This window comes from Panthera pardus, unplaced genomic scaffold (genome assembly GCF_024362965.1).
Source record: "Panthera pardus isolate Hobbes unplaced genomic scaffold, ASM2436296v1 HiC_scaffold_16, whole genome shotgun sequence".
In the NCBI taxonomy this organism is placed as follows: domain Eukaryota; kingdom Metazoa; phylum Chordata; class Mammalia; order Carnivora; family Felidae; genus Panthera; species Panthera pardus.
In genome coordinates, this window is record NW_026526721.1 from 93,667,829 (window position 1) to 93,681,764 (window position 13,936).

Below are 13,936 nucleotides of genomic sequence, written 5' to 3' on the forward strand. Positions count from 1 at the left end.
AATAGTATTGAAAATATTATACACATGCACACATATTATATGTGTATAATATATATATTATAATATATATAATATTATATAATAATATATATTATATTATATATTATATAGTTTTAAGCATGTTAAGAAAGGATTCATTTTCTGTTTTCTTCATTATTTTTATCCAGAATGGGTGCTGAATTGTGTAAAAAGCTCTTCAGCATCTGTTATAATAATCGTATGATTTTTCTCCCCAGATTGATCAATATCATGTTTTATATTAATGGATGTCCTCATACTGAGCAGACTTGCACCACTGGAATGCATCTCACTTTGGCATGGTGTATCATTTTCTGAATGTGTACCACTAGTGTTAAATCCATAAATGCCAAAGCTCTGCAACAGTGTCATTCAGAGAATGATATTCCCCAAAAACCAAAACAAAAACCCCCAAAAGAATGATATCCCCTAAGGCACTTATTGGATTATAGATTTCTACTGACTCAGAACCTCTGGGGAGGGTTTCCAGATTCCATTTCTGAGAGGTCCTCACAGAGGCAGTCCTTATGCACACTGAGAACCATTGGCCTACCAAATAGCTTAATGTGGATTTTTTATGGGAAGTTACTGCAAAACTTTATTTACTCTAGCAAGGATTTTTCTCCATGATTCCTTTAAAAATCTGCTTTATATCTTAAAATTTTAGATCATGAGCCAGCTTCAGGAAAATAAATTGACGATACCAAAAGCTAAAATATTAGCTGTCCCCTGACTGTCCATTTATCCATTTATCCATTCACTCATTTATTCACCTTCCTTTAGCACTATGCAATGATAGGGGTACAAAAATGTATAAGACCTCCATAAGAGTAGAAGAAATGGAGGATTAAATGAATGTAAAATAATATATTAGGTGTTATGTTAGAAATATTTTCCAGGAATTTTATGGGTATGATAGGCTTAAAAGAGGAAATACTTCTTTCTCCTGGATCAGAGATTTCAGGAGTTGATGCTTTAGATGAGCCATCTTTCCAATATAGCATTAACAAATGGGGAAGAAATTTATTTACAAAATCTTATGTACGTGAAACTTTTTAGGAACGCATCTCTTACACATCATGTACTAGTACATCAACACACCAACTCTTGGCAAACAAAGCTACAATATTATTTACATATATAAGGGAAGGGTTATCTGTAAATGGACCAATCTCCCTATATAACCTATGAGTGAATTTCTTTCCAAAAACACTCATATTTAATAGAAATACCGAGTAACATCAACAGGATAATAGAAAGCATCAGTAATACATGGAAACTTCAGTAAACAGAACATGAACTGCCATTGTTTCTGTTAGAATGCTTCAGATTCTCTTAAAGGAGAAAAATTATATTCTCTTTCCGTTAGAATTCGTGATGGTTTTGCTCTGCTCCATGTATTCTTAGTATAAGACTTTCCTTATCCAGGACAACTGCTGTGTAGGAGAAGGACCATAAAATTGTGTGACTGACATTCATGCCAGGATAATGGTTATGGGTTGGCTTGGTATGGAATGCATTTCTTCTTATCACACGAATGGCCCTCATGTGATGAGAGGGCAGCATTTTAAAGTACAAACCTGGTACTGCTTGCTCTGGAGAAAAGTCTCCAAAGTCAAATGTAGTTAGGTTCTTTTATTTCCTGATTTTAATGATTTAGGAGTGTTATTCAATTGCCAACATTTTTATTTACACAAAGTCTATAAAATTTAACTGCTGCTGTGTGTTGAAAATGCTGCAAACTATGTCTATATCAAGTAATTTAGGCATTAATATTTTTGCGTCTGATTTAAGCTGCAGCAAGTGTGAACCAAGGTAGATGCAAATGTGACACTGATGTCTTGGTTATCTACTCTGGCTCTGCTTTAATTATCCCTCGTTAGTAGTTGCTCATCCAATCATTAAAATACATGTTCACATTTGATATGTTTTTGATTGCCTCAGAAAAAGTAATTCATAGCAAACACTCCAGTATGGTTTTTTAATGTGTATCCATCCATATTAATAGTACAAGATTCTTCTGATAGCAAAAATAGATCCTGGGTGAGTTCTGATATTATACACACACACACACACACACACACACACACACACACACTATACAATCTATTCTTAACCACCTATTTAATGAGTATATTTGTTTTGAAAAACAGTAAAATGTAATGTGCCTTTATTGAGCTAGGTCATATTCATTTTAATACTTTCTTTTTTACTTTATAGTTGGCAATCAGTGGATAAATTACATATCATTCTGTGGCCTTAGAACGCATGCAGAGCTTGAAGGAAACCTAGTCACTGAGCTCATCTATGTCCACAGCAAGTTGCTAATTGCTGATGACAACACTGTTATTATTGGTAAGTATATGGTCTCTAATTGTGTTGCTTGCTGGTTGACTTCATGCAAAAATCCTTCTTTCTCTTCCTCCCAAGATTCCTTTGCAGTTGAGAGGGACTGTAACATGTTATCTAAAACATTTCTGGAGCAGTCTTTTTCACTTGTGTCCTTTCTAATAATCTCTGTTTTCATCTGTGAAGAAACAAAGGCACAGAGCAACGAAATAACCATTGTGCAAATTACAGTATCCAGAGCAGTGGTTTAACCCAGCAGTATAGTAATCAGTTGTTCTCATTAATTCTTTATTACCTCCTTATTTTTATTTTGAATCTAAGTACCTAGATTTTGGGGGCTGGAGGGGAAGACATGGGGAGGGAAAACGAACAGCCCAACTGTCCATTGTCTGATGCATGGATAAAGAAGTACTATATATATATATATATATATATATATATATATATATATACACATATATATATATACACACACATATATATATATACACACACACATATATACATATATGTATATATATAGTATATATAAGTGTATATATATAGTATATATAAGTATATATATATAAGTATATATATAGTATATATATATATAGTATATATAAGTGTATAGTATACATATATATATATGTATACTATATACATGTGTGTGTGTGTATACATATATATATATGTATACTATATACATGTGTGTGTGTGTATATATATATATATATATATATTTAAAGAAGTGCTAGCTCTCTCTCTCTCATGTATATCTATATGTGTATATATATGTATATATATGTATACACACACACACATATATATATATATATGTACTAAGTGAAATAAATCAGAGAAGGAAAATGCCATATGATTTCACTCATGTGTGGAATTTAAGAAATAAAACAAATGAGCAAAGGAGAAAAACAAGAGAGAGACAGAGAGACAGAGAGGCAAACCTAGAAACAGATTCTTAACTGTAGAGAACAAACTGATGATTACCCCAGGGGAGGTGGGTGGGGGCACGGGTTAAATAGGTGATGGGATCAAGGAATTCACTTGTCATGAGCACTGGGTGATGTATGGAAGTGTTGAGTCATTCAACTGTACACCTGAAACTAATATTATACTGTATGTTAACTAACTGGAACTTAAATAAAAACTCAAGAAAATAAATTTCCAGGAAAAAATGTATAAAATGTATTTTCTCCACTATAATAAGGTACTTCCCTATTCTTTGAGAAACTAAATGTTGTAGAGTGTTTTGAAATCTTTTGGCAGTAAATATGCCTTTTCCATCCCTATCCTCCACTGATAAAAAACAAAACTTCGTATCTAGGAATAATGAGATTGTCTTCTCTGGAATATGAGTTGAAAAAACAGAAAAAGTAATTCTGAAACCAGAAAATGTATAGACCACAGTGTGGTGATACATATATATGTGTAGACACACACACACACACACACACACACACACACACACACACACACACACACACATTCTTTTAATACTTACCCAGGGCATTTGGAAAAATATCTGTGTCTTCTGTCTGTTGCTCTATTAGGATCAAAGCTCGTCAGGGATTTATTGTCTTTCCTGTTCCCCCAATAAACAAGGTTTCTCTTATTTTCCCCAAGCGACTCAGGCCTTGCTCTTCAGAAGTCAATCTCAGAATATTTTCATATTACATTTGTCAATGACAGTTGGAGAGGAGGAGTACTGATGTTTGCTGAAATGGAAAAACAAACAAACAAAGCCAAATAAAATTCAGTTGATTGCTTCAGCAAGATTTCAGAAGTCTGGAAGTTAAAATTGACAGATGTACATTTTTTCCTTTTAAAGCTCATTTTGGCTTTCAGCCTGCTGTACTTTAAATAAAAGTATAGATGAAGAGTACTTTGCAGTAACAGAGCTAATGATTAAATAGATTTGTTGAGTTTTTTTAACTGACTTATTTTCTAGAAAGTTCTGTGAATTTTCAAAGGCTACCGTTTATTTAGGCTAGCAATAATCCGTCTTGCACATAATTCTTACCCATTTTCTTGAAACCAAAGTAGTGGCCTTGGGAGTCTGAAGAGGTCTTACTTGCTAGTCTTTAGGGGCTGGATTTTTCTCTTTCCCCAAGGGCAAAACAGATTTCCCCATAGAAAATCCAAAGATACTTTTGTGTTCTCTGTCTCAGGGGAAACTCTAAGAGAAGCGGGTTTGTTGCTGCTCTAAATTCATAACAGAACAGTATTTCAAATTCTCAGAGAGGAGTTTGAGAAGTTAGGTTGAAAATAACTTACAGGTGTTAAGCAAGTATTTAAAAGCTTAAAAGAGGTTAAAGTAGCTTGTGGCTAAAGTTTCTAACATGGCAGAAGTACGCCAGGGTTCTTGAACAATTGACAGAAGAAAAACATCTAATTTTTATTCTCACATTTTCCTCACAAGGAAATACTTGTTTTCCTGCACTACAGATCTCTTCTCTGCGGAGTTTTAATTATCCCTTGCCCTAAGTGCCCCTGCTGCTCATGAAATCTGTGACCAAGTCCACTTTTCTAATCCATCTTAATATTGGCACTTAACCAAACTAACATTTTGTTTGCTTTCCTAAACAAAACAAGGCTCTCCTTAACTAGAATTGGAGTATCGTGTTGACTAAATGAAATGATTGTGTGTGTGTGTGTGTGTGTGTGTGTGTGTGTGTGTGTGTGTGAGATCCACTACAGAGCACAATGGGGAGACGTAAAACTTGAATCAAACAATGCCACTGCCCCACAGGGCTCAAGGTCTAGAGGGGAGGGAGGTGTTCTTTCCACCTAACACCAGAAAGGTCAGAGTGGGTATTGCCGAGCAGGAGTAAGAGGGTCCAGAGGCGTCAATGAGAGTGGTAGGTGGGAAACTATGTAGCAGTAATGAGTATCAGTCCTTAAAGGACAGGCTTGAGAATGGCTGAGGAAAGTGTGTAGTTGAACGGCTGCCTACACTTAGCCTAATCCCACAGATCCCAACCCTGGCTGCATTAGAGTTGACTGGGGAGCTTTAAAAATACAGATCAGTGGGGTGCCTGGGTGGTTCAGTCGGTTGAGACTCTTGATTTCAGCTCAGGTCACGATCCCAGGGTCATGGGATCGAGCTTTGTGTCGGGCTCTGCACTGAGTGTGGAGCCTGCTTAAGATTCTCTCTCTCCCCTATTCTCTCTCAAATAAAATCTATGTATAAAATTTGGGGGGAAGTTTATCCATATCTACAATTTACTGTAAAATGGATCCCCTAAAAAAGGTGCCTTACTGGATAAAGGGATGGAGGAGTACTGGGGGAAAACTGGTTCCTATTTCTGGAAATTCCAGGATTAATTGGTCTGGTTGGGGTGCAGGCATCAAGGTATTTTTTTTTTTTTTGGCACCAGTATTTTTAAAAATTTTTTTTAATGTTTATTTATTTTTGAGACAGAGAGAGACAGAGCATGAACAGGGGAGGGGCAGAGAGAGAGGGAGACACAGAATCTGAAATAGGCTCCAGGCTCTGAGCAGTCAGCACAGAGCCCGACGTGAGGCTCGAACTCACGGACCGCGAGATCATGACCTGAGCTGAAGTCGGACTCTTAACCGACCGAGCCATCCAGGTGCCCCTGGCACCAGTATTTTTAAAAGCCTTGTGGGTGCCACTCACATGCAGTCCAAGCTGAGAAATTCTGAACTGGAAGAACAGAGAACACAAGTGGGTAAAAAGTACTGAGTAGTACATGTGGACTCCGTAGAAGAATCAGATTTCCTTTAAAACAAGCTAGGGGCACCGGAGTGGCTCTGTTGGTTAAGCATCCGACTTCGGCTCAGGTCATGATCTCACGGTTTGTGGGTTTGAGCCCCGTGTTGGGCTCTGTGCTGACAGCTCAGAGCCTGGAGCCTGCTTCAGATTCTGTGTCTCCCCCTCTCTCTGCCCCTCCCCTGCTCACACTCTGTCTTTCTCTGTCTCTCAGAGATGAATAAACATTAAAAAAAGAGAGATAAAACAAATCAGCTAAAACAGAGTAGAATTGGTGAATTAGTTGTCTGTGACTGCTAAAACAAATGACTACAAACTTAGTGGTCATTTATTACCCAACAGTTCTGTAGATGAGAAGTCCAACGTGGGTCTCACTGGGCTACAATGAGGGTGTCAGCAGGGCTACATTCCTTCCTGGAGGCTCCAAGAGAGAAGCTAATTCCTTGCCTTTTCCAGTGCTAGAGTCTGTCAGTGGCCCCCTTCCTCTATCCTTGGAAGCAGCAACTTTGTTTCTCTCCGAGAGTTCCCAAAAGTCTCAGCCCAAACTTCTCTAATTACATGTCCCTCTGAATCCTCTTCACTGTTAAAGACCCTTGTGAGGGGCGCCTGGGTGGTTAAAGACCCTTGTGAGGGGCGCCTGGGTGGCTCAGTCGGTTGAGCGTCCGACTTTGGCTCCGGTCATGATCTCGTGGTTCATGGGTTCGAGCCCCATGTTGTGCTCTGTGCTGACAACTCAGAGCCTGGAGCCTGCTTCAGATTCTGCGTCTCCCTCTCTTTCTCTGCCCCTCACTCACACATGCTCTCTCTCTCTCTCTCTCACTCAAAAATAAACATTAAAAACAGAAAGAATTAAAAAAAAATACTCTTGTGACTGTGTTGGGCCCACCTGGGTAATCCAGGTTCATCACCCTGCTTTAAGGCCAGCTGATTAACAACCTTAATTCCCCTTTTCTGTGTAACATAACATATTCCTAGGCTTTGGGGATTAGAACACAGTCAGTCATCTTTGGGGGCCATTTTTCTGCCTCCCATAGAAAGATCCACAATTTCTCAAACAAGACACTTTTTATTTATTTTATTTTTTTAAAAATGTTTATTTTTTATTGGGAGACAGTGAAAGATAGACATGAACATGGGAGGGGCAGAGAGAGGAGGAAACACAGAATCTGAGGTAAGCTCCAGGCTCTGAGCTGTCAGCACAGAGCCTGACGCGGGGCTCGAACCCACAAACCGCGAGACCATGACCTGAGCCGAAGTCGGACGTTCAACCGACTGAGCCACCCGGGCGCCCCAAGACACTTTTTAAAACACAAACCAAAAAGGAAAAGACAGGTAAACCCAACTGCATTAAAATTCAGAACCTTATTCATTAAAAAGCACTATTAAAGAGAATAAAAACATAAACCATAAACTGAAAAAAGGATAATGGCAACACAATATTCAAAACCTACAAAATACTACCATAAATCAATAAGAAAAAACATCCAAAGGAAAATGGGCAAAGGAATTGTATAGGCATGTCACCAAAGAGGACATACCTGAGGCCCATAAACATAGGAGAAGACGTTCATCTGCATTAATATGACACAAAGAACAGCTTTTAAAAATACCATTTGGCAAAAATGTAAAAGTTGGACAATCCAGGTATTGACAAAGCTGGAGCACCAGGGACGCCACTCCTATGGAGCACTGGTAAACTCCCACGTGTGCACAACAGGAAACAGATCGCTATGTAGAGTGTTTGTGCATCATAGAAAAACACTAAAAATAACCCAAAACATCCATCAACAGTAGAATGAATAAATAAGTCCTGCTGTGCTCGTTCAAGGAAAATAATGCATTACTATTAGACACAGATAAATCCCAAAGACATAATACTGAATGAAAGAAGCAAATCTCAAAAGATTATCTACATATGGATACATTTAAATTGTGCATATACGCATATTTAACTTGTACGTACATGTTTGCATACATTCTTTTGTATTTTTTTTATATATCACAATGTTTAAAATGTTTTCTAAAAAGCAGACTTAGAAAAGGTCATTCTCTAAAAATTGAATGGTTTTGGGCACCTGGGTGGCTCAGTCGGTTAAGCGGCCGACGCTTGATTTCAGCTCAGGTCATGATCTCACGGTTTGTGAGATCAAGCCCTGAGTCGGACTCTGTGCTGACCGTGCAGAGCCTACTTGGGATTCTGTCTCTCTCCCTCTCTGTTTGCCCCTCCCTCACTCATGCTTTCTCTCTGTCTCTCTCTCTCTCAAAATAAATAAACATAAAAAACATTGTAGAGCAGTTTATAGATTACTAAATTCTTTCACATAGTCTTACTTAGTTCTCACAAGAACCCTACAAGATCTGTATTATGATCTCAATTTATGAAAGATCAAATTAAAGCTGGAAAAGGTTAAATGACTCTGTCCAAATTAACGCTGGGCCAACTGTGAAGCCCAAGGATATGGCTACAAATTTTACAGAAAAATCAAAATGTAAGTACATGCATAAAAGACTATTTGTTGCTACCCAAACAAAGTGTGTCGATGGTTCCCACCTTACAGAGCTCCATAGTGCTCCCAGATTTCTGTGAAGTACTTGCTCCATCCTTTCTTTGTCACCCAGGGTCCCCATGGGACCACCATTCGCATCCATAGTTATCATAGATTTCCGTATTAACTACATGACGATATTGTGGCAAATGGCAGTAAAATCTCTTTAGGAAGGCTCCAGCTTTTCCTCACGTACAACATGCTGCCATTTGGTCTCAGGGCGGGGCTGCTATCACCTTATACCCTGACTGTCCCCGTCACAGAGGGTAGCCTCTGCTCCTGTTCAGTCCAACCCTTCTGCTCCGCGTCTGCAGAAGCAGTGGCATGTGTGACTAGGGGAAGAGGAAGAGAAAAGGTCAGGTTCCTTCTGTAGTTTGTAGGACATCTCAAGGATTCAAAAACATGAATCCATAGTGATGAATGCAGAAAAACGTGCTGGGGTTTCTGAATACACAGCAGAGGAGTGGAGAAAGCACAGGTTGAACTAATATTAAAATACTTGCCCTTCACATGTGAAAGTCAACATTCTCAGCTCATTTGGATCTAAAAATAGCATGGAAGGAAGTTGATAGAAGCTGTTCGCATACCACACCAGTTAGGCAAGAGAATGTTAAATCCAAAGCCACTAATGATAATCCGTATTGGAGAGTGGACTCTCTCAGTTGTGAGGCTACCCTGGGGTTTGGCATTCATAAATATATGACCATGAGTTAAGTAATCAGACTCTGCAGAGTCTGATTCTTAAGTCCAAAAGCTGACTGGGCTGAACTCTGAACTGGTGTGTCTTTTCTCTTTGTATGCTTAATGATTACATCAGTTAGAATCCTTTGAGCCACCAGATGAAAACTCAGCTAGAATTGTGTGAGACAATAAGGAAAATGTATTACTCTACACACCAAAAGGTAAGAAAGTTGGCTAGTTCAGTGGCTTGAAGACCCAGAGTTTTTCTTCATTCTGCTCTACTCTCTTCAACTTGTCTGCTTGTCCCCTCTTGGTTATAAAATGGCTGCAGCAGCTCCTGGCATCATGTCTTCATCCAACATTCAAGCCAGAATATCCAAAGGCTGGAAGAGACCATATTCCAGGCTGGTGTCTGTTTATAAGAAGGAGATAAACTTTCTCAGAAGCCCCTGCAGACTTTTCTTCATGTCACACTGGCTACAATCGTGTCAAGTGCTCATTCCTAAGCCAGTCACGGGCAAAAATCATGAAATTACCATGGCTGGCTTAGACTGATCAAGACTCATGCCTGGGTTAGGGCGGGCCTCCTCTTCGTAAAACTCAGCATCTCTTGATAACCTGAACAAAAGTAAGGTTTTCTTAGCAAGGAAGAATTGAGTGGGGAGGGCAACCAACCGTGTCTGCTATGACGAGAATATTGTCCCATGTCACTGGTTCTCCTTATAGGCTCTGCCAACATAAACGACCGAAGCATGCTGGGGAAGCGTGACAGTGAAATGGCTGTCATTGTACAGGACACAGAGACAGTCCCTTCAGTAATGGATGGGGAAGAATACCAAGCTGGCCGGTTCGCCCAAGGACTTCGGCTGCAGAGCTTCAGGTGGGCCATCCAAAGCTGTGTCCTTCTTACATGGTTTCACTGTGGTGTTTGCTGAAACCCAGCCCCATCTCCTGCCCTTAGCAGTCATATCATCCCCCAGATTCTTCGTCTAAAACAGCATCTCCCAGAATACGAGATGTGAGTCACCAATAGTGTTAGAAATTACTTTATCTGGGGCGTAAACATTCTCTATTTTAATCGTTTTTTATTATTATCTTTTGAGAGATAGAAGATGAGTGGGGGAGGGGCAGAGGGAGGGAGAGAACACCCAGCGTGGAACCTGACACGGGGCTTGAACTCACAACCCTGGGATCGTGACCTGAGCCAAAATCAAGAGTCAGACGCTCAACTGACTGAGCCACCCAGGTACCCCTGTTTTTATTATTTTTATGTGTAATTGAGACAAATAGCATTTTAAATTTATTCATTGATTTAGGACCAGGTTGGGTCAACCCATCTGTGTCTATTTAAGGTTTTTAAAGTAAGTCCATGTTTAAAAATTGTAATAGTCCCAATAATACGGGGATGTAAGAAAAATTATTAAAGGAGGGTGTCAGTGCAGACACGAAAGATTCCTGATCTCCTCCAAGAAGATGTGAGTTTTAAACTAATCTGTGGTCAAGCTAAGAGAACAGTGGGCTGGGAAGCAAGCGCTGTATGCCCCTAAAGGAGTCTTTTCGTTGGGTTAATGTTTCTGAGAACTTTCTGGTGCTGGGCTCTAACTAGTCTCACCCCAGCCCCTTTAGTCTAGGTGGTCTGAGCGATCCTTCTAGAGCCTAGCTCAGATCCCGTCACTCTGCTCATGGCCAATAGAAGATCCTGACCACTTCCATCCCAAGGCCTTTACAGTAAGCCCACATTTCCATGATTCTAGAGCTGTATCTGCCGAGATGGGTTTTCACCGTGGCCTCCACAGCGAGGGGCAGCGAGTGTCCCTGATTAAGCTTTAAGCTATTTGGGGAAAGCATACTATGCTTCACAGCACTGCTGTTTTAAGTTTTTCTGGCATGAGTGGTTGAGCTTGGAAACGGGTTCACTTGTAGATAGGCGCATAATGAGTCCTTCGCTCCCTGAAAATACTGCCAGCCACTCCCTTGGTACCTCGACATCCAGATTCTGGCTTTTGAGAAGCGAGATAAGCTTCAGTTCCAGAGAGGGGTCATTCTGCTCCTCTCTGCCCCAGGAGCTCAGCGAATCCATCCCTCAAAATCTGACTGTCAATACTACTTAACAGTTTTTATTGCTTTTGTTACTAATTGTTTTGCCAGTAAGATTTTTTTCCCCAAACTATTGATATTTCAATTAGCTTCTAATGTTGTTTTGTTTCGTGCGGAAGAGATTAAAATTAGTACCCTGTTAATCAACCCATTGATTGCCTACTGCAGCATACATGAGGAAGCAAATATTTCTTCGTGTAAGCTAGAAAAAATGTCTTTTCAGTTCCATGAGAACTGAAGTATTCTCTTTAGAGTGGCGAGTTTCTTTATAACTTTCTAAATGTATAATTAAAAAGGTGTAGGTGGTTTTGATTACAACGTATTTTTGTTGTAGAAGATTTGGCAAATACAGGTAAGCAATGAGAAAATTAAATTCATTGGGTCGCCTGGGTGGTTCAGTCCATTAAGTGTTCGACTTTGGCTCAGGTCACGATCTCATGGTTTGTGAGTTCGGGCCTCACATTGGGCTGTCAGCACAGAGCCCGCGACACATCCTCTGTCCCCTTCTCTCTCTGCCCCTCCCCCACTCGTGCTCACTCTCTCTCTCTCTCTCTCTCTCAAAAATAAATACAGTAAAAAAATGTAAAGAAAAGAAAATTAAATTATCTGTAATCCCACTGCCCAGAGCTAGCAATTTTAACATCTGCTGTATATCATTCCACTTTGTTCTGTACATATATATTACTATTGTGTATTTCTTTTTTAAAACATAATTAGAATCTTACAGTCCTATGAAGTTCTTTATTATTTAAGTAATGTTACACACACTTTTCTGTGTCATTAAGTATTCCTCTATAACATTTAATGATGCATTGTGTTACATCATATGAGTATGCTGTAATTCCTTTACATAATAAGACCTCATTGATAGTCAGGTTTTTCACAGATATAAAAAAGTGGTATAGGGATGCCTGGCTGGCTCAGTTGTGGAGTCTGCGACCCTTGATCTCAGGACTGCAAGCTCAAGCCTCACATTGGGTGTAGAGATCACTTAAAAATAAAATCTTTAAAATAAATAAATGAGGTGGGTATTTTTGTAGACAAAATCTGATTTACTTTCTTCATTGTTTCCTTAACTAGATCCTTACTGTGGAATTTCAAATCAAAGGAAGTGTGCTGTTTCCTTTACCCTCTAACTTCTTGCTGTTATCATGAGTAATGCTTTAGAGGGCTCATTCCTCCTGTCTCTACCATCACTGGGTTCTATTATTTTATGTTATCTTTGCCAATTTGTTGGATTTCAAATGGAATTTCATTATTTTAGTTTGCATTTTTTGAGGGTTTTAAAAAAAAATGTTCATTAGCCATATTGTTCTTGTAATTGTTCCACTGGAAATTACCCAGCCTATTCGTGTCCTTTGCCCATTTTGTTGGAATGTTTCCCTTTCTTTGAATGATTTGTAAGTAATGTAAGTATATAAGAGGCTAATTCTTTTGTCACATTGGTTGCAAATCTGATCTGTCAGTTGCCTTCAAATCATATTTAGAGTATTTGTGGGAAACTTCAATTCTTACTAATTAAATCTAACAGGTTTTTCCCCCTCCTTTTCTTGCATGCTTCGTATGGTTTCCCCAACCCAAGATCAAATACTATATGTTCTTCTAGTTCTTCTTTGATATTGCTCTTTACATTTAACCTCTGTAGCTTATTTTCATGTAAGAAATGAGGTAGGGACTCTTAACTTTTCCTCCCAACCTACCAGTTGATCCAGAACTAAATGATCTGCAGTATTCTCTGCCTCTCTGACATGCAGTGCCTCCTTATGACACATCACAAGGCTATAAATCCTCACTTTACCTGTAGTCTCTCCACTACATGATAATGTAGTTTGCTTACTTGTCCCAGCGTGACACCGCTTTAATTGTAGCTGGGCACTTGAATACTGCTTCTTGCCACCCCACTTCCCAAATCAATATTCTTTGGCAGAATAATCTTGGCTGCTCTTAAACATTCACTCTTCCGCATGAACTGGAGAATATTTATTCACACTCTCTTCAAGTTTTTTGTTGTTGTTGAGGACACAATAGATTTATAGATCAATATAAAAAGAAGGGACATATTCATAGTGTTGAGTCATCCTGTTGAAGAACAATGTATAAGCTTCAGTTTTTTTCAAATTCTTTTCGGATTTTTCTTTACTAAAGCTCTAAGGTTTTCATTATTGGGGTCATTGCTCTTCAGTAATCATTAGAGTTTTATTTTAACTTTTTAGTGCTGATCCTACGCATTTCGTGTTAAATATATTCTTAGGTGCTTTTATTTTTCTGACAATTTTCAAAGCGTCTTAGAGAAGCAGTTGTCCTTGAACAATCATTTTCACGTTGTCCCAGTGGCAAACACAGATAATATAGTATAAAGCACCACAAAAAACCTTGATTGATTTTATTAGGAAATGTTCTCAAAGATAATATTGGGGCCTAGAGCACAGCCATTTTCTCACACACACACACACACAAAATTGCAGCTTCCATCCATTTTCCATCTGGGTTATTTTTGAATAGAAATAGAGAG

The 13,936-nt window shown here is 39.0% G+C and overlaps 1 protein-coding gene and 1 long non-coding RNA gene across 7 annotated transcripts in view; one reads left to right on the forward strand and one right to left on the reverse strand.

The window, feature by feature from the left end:
- Positions 1-13,936, forward strand: part of PLD1 (phospholipase D1) — a 204,390-nt gene that overhangs the window by 179,164 nt on the left and 11,290 nt on the right. For all 6 annotated transcript variants that reach the window (XM_019463174.2, XM_019463175.2, XM_019463171.2 and 3 more), the window contains 2 exons: positions 2,239-2,373; positions 10,054-10,207. In XM_019463174.2, coding sequence (XP_019318719.2) covers positions 2,239-2,373; positions 10,054-10,207 — 289 coding nt within the window. The remainder of the gene's footprint in view (positions 1-2,238; positions 2,374-10,053; positions 10,208-13,936) is intronic.
- Positions 2,172-13,936, reverse strand: part of LOC128777281 (uncharacterized) — a 41,535-nt gene continuing 29,770 nt past the window's right edge. Inside the window, exons 2-3 of the long non-coding RNA XR_008422512.1 lie at positions 3,869-4,082; positions 2,172-2,545 (exon numbers count right to left, since the gene is read on the reverse strand). This is a non-coding gene — a long non-coding RNA (uncharacterized LOC128777281). The remainder of the gene's footprint in view (positions 2,546-3,868; positions 4,083-13,936) is intronic.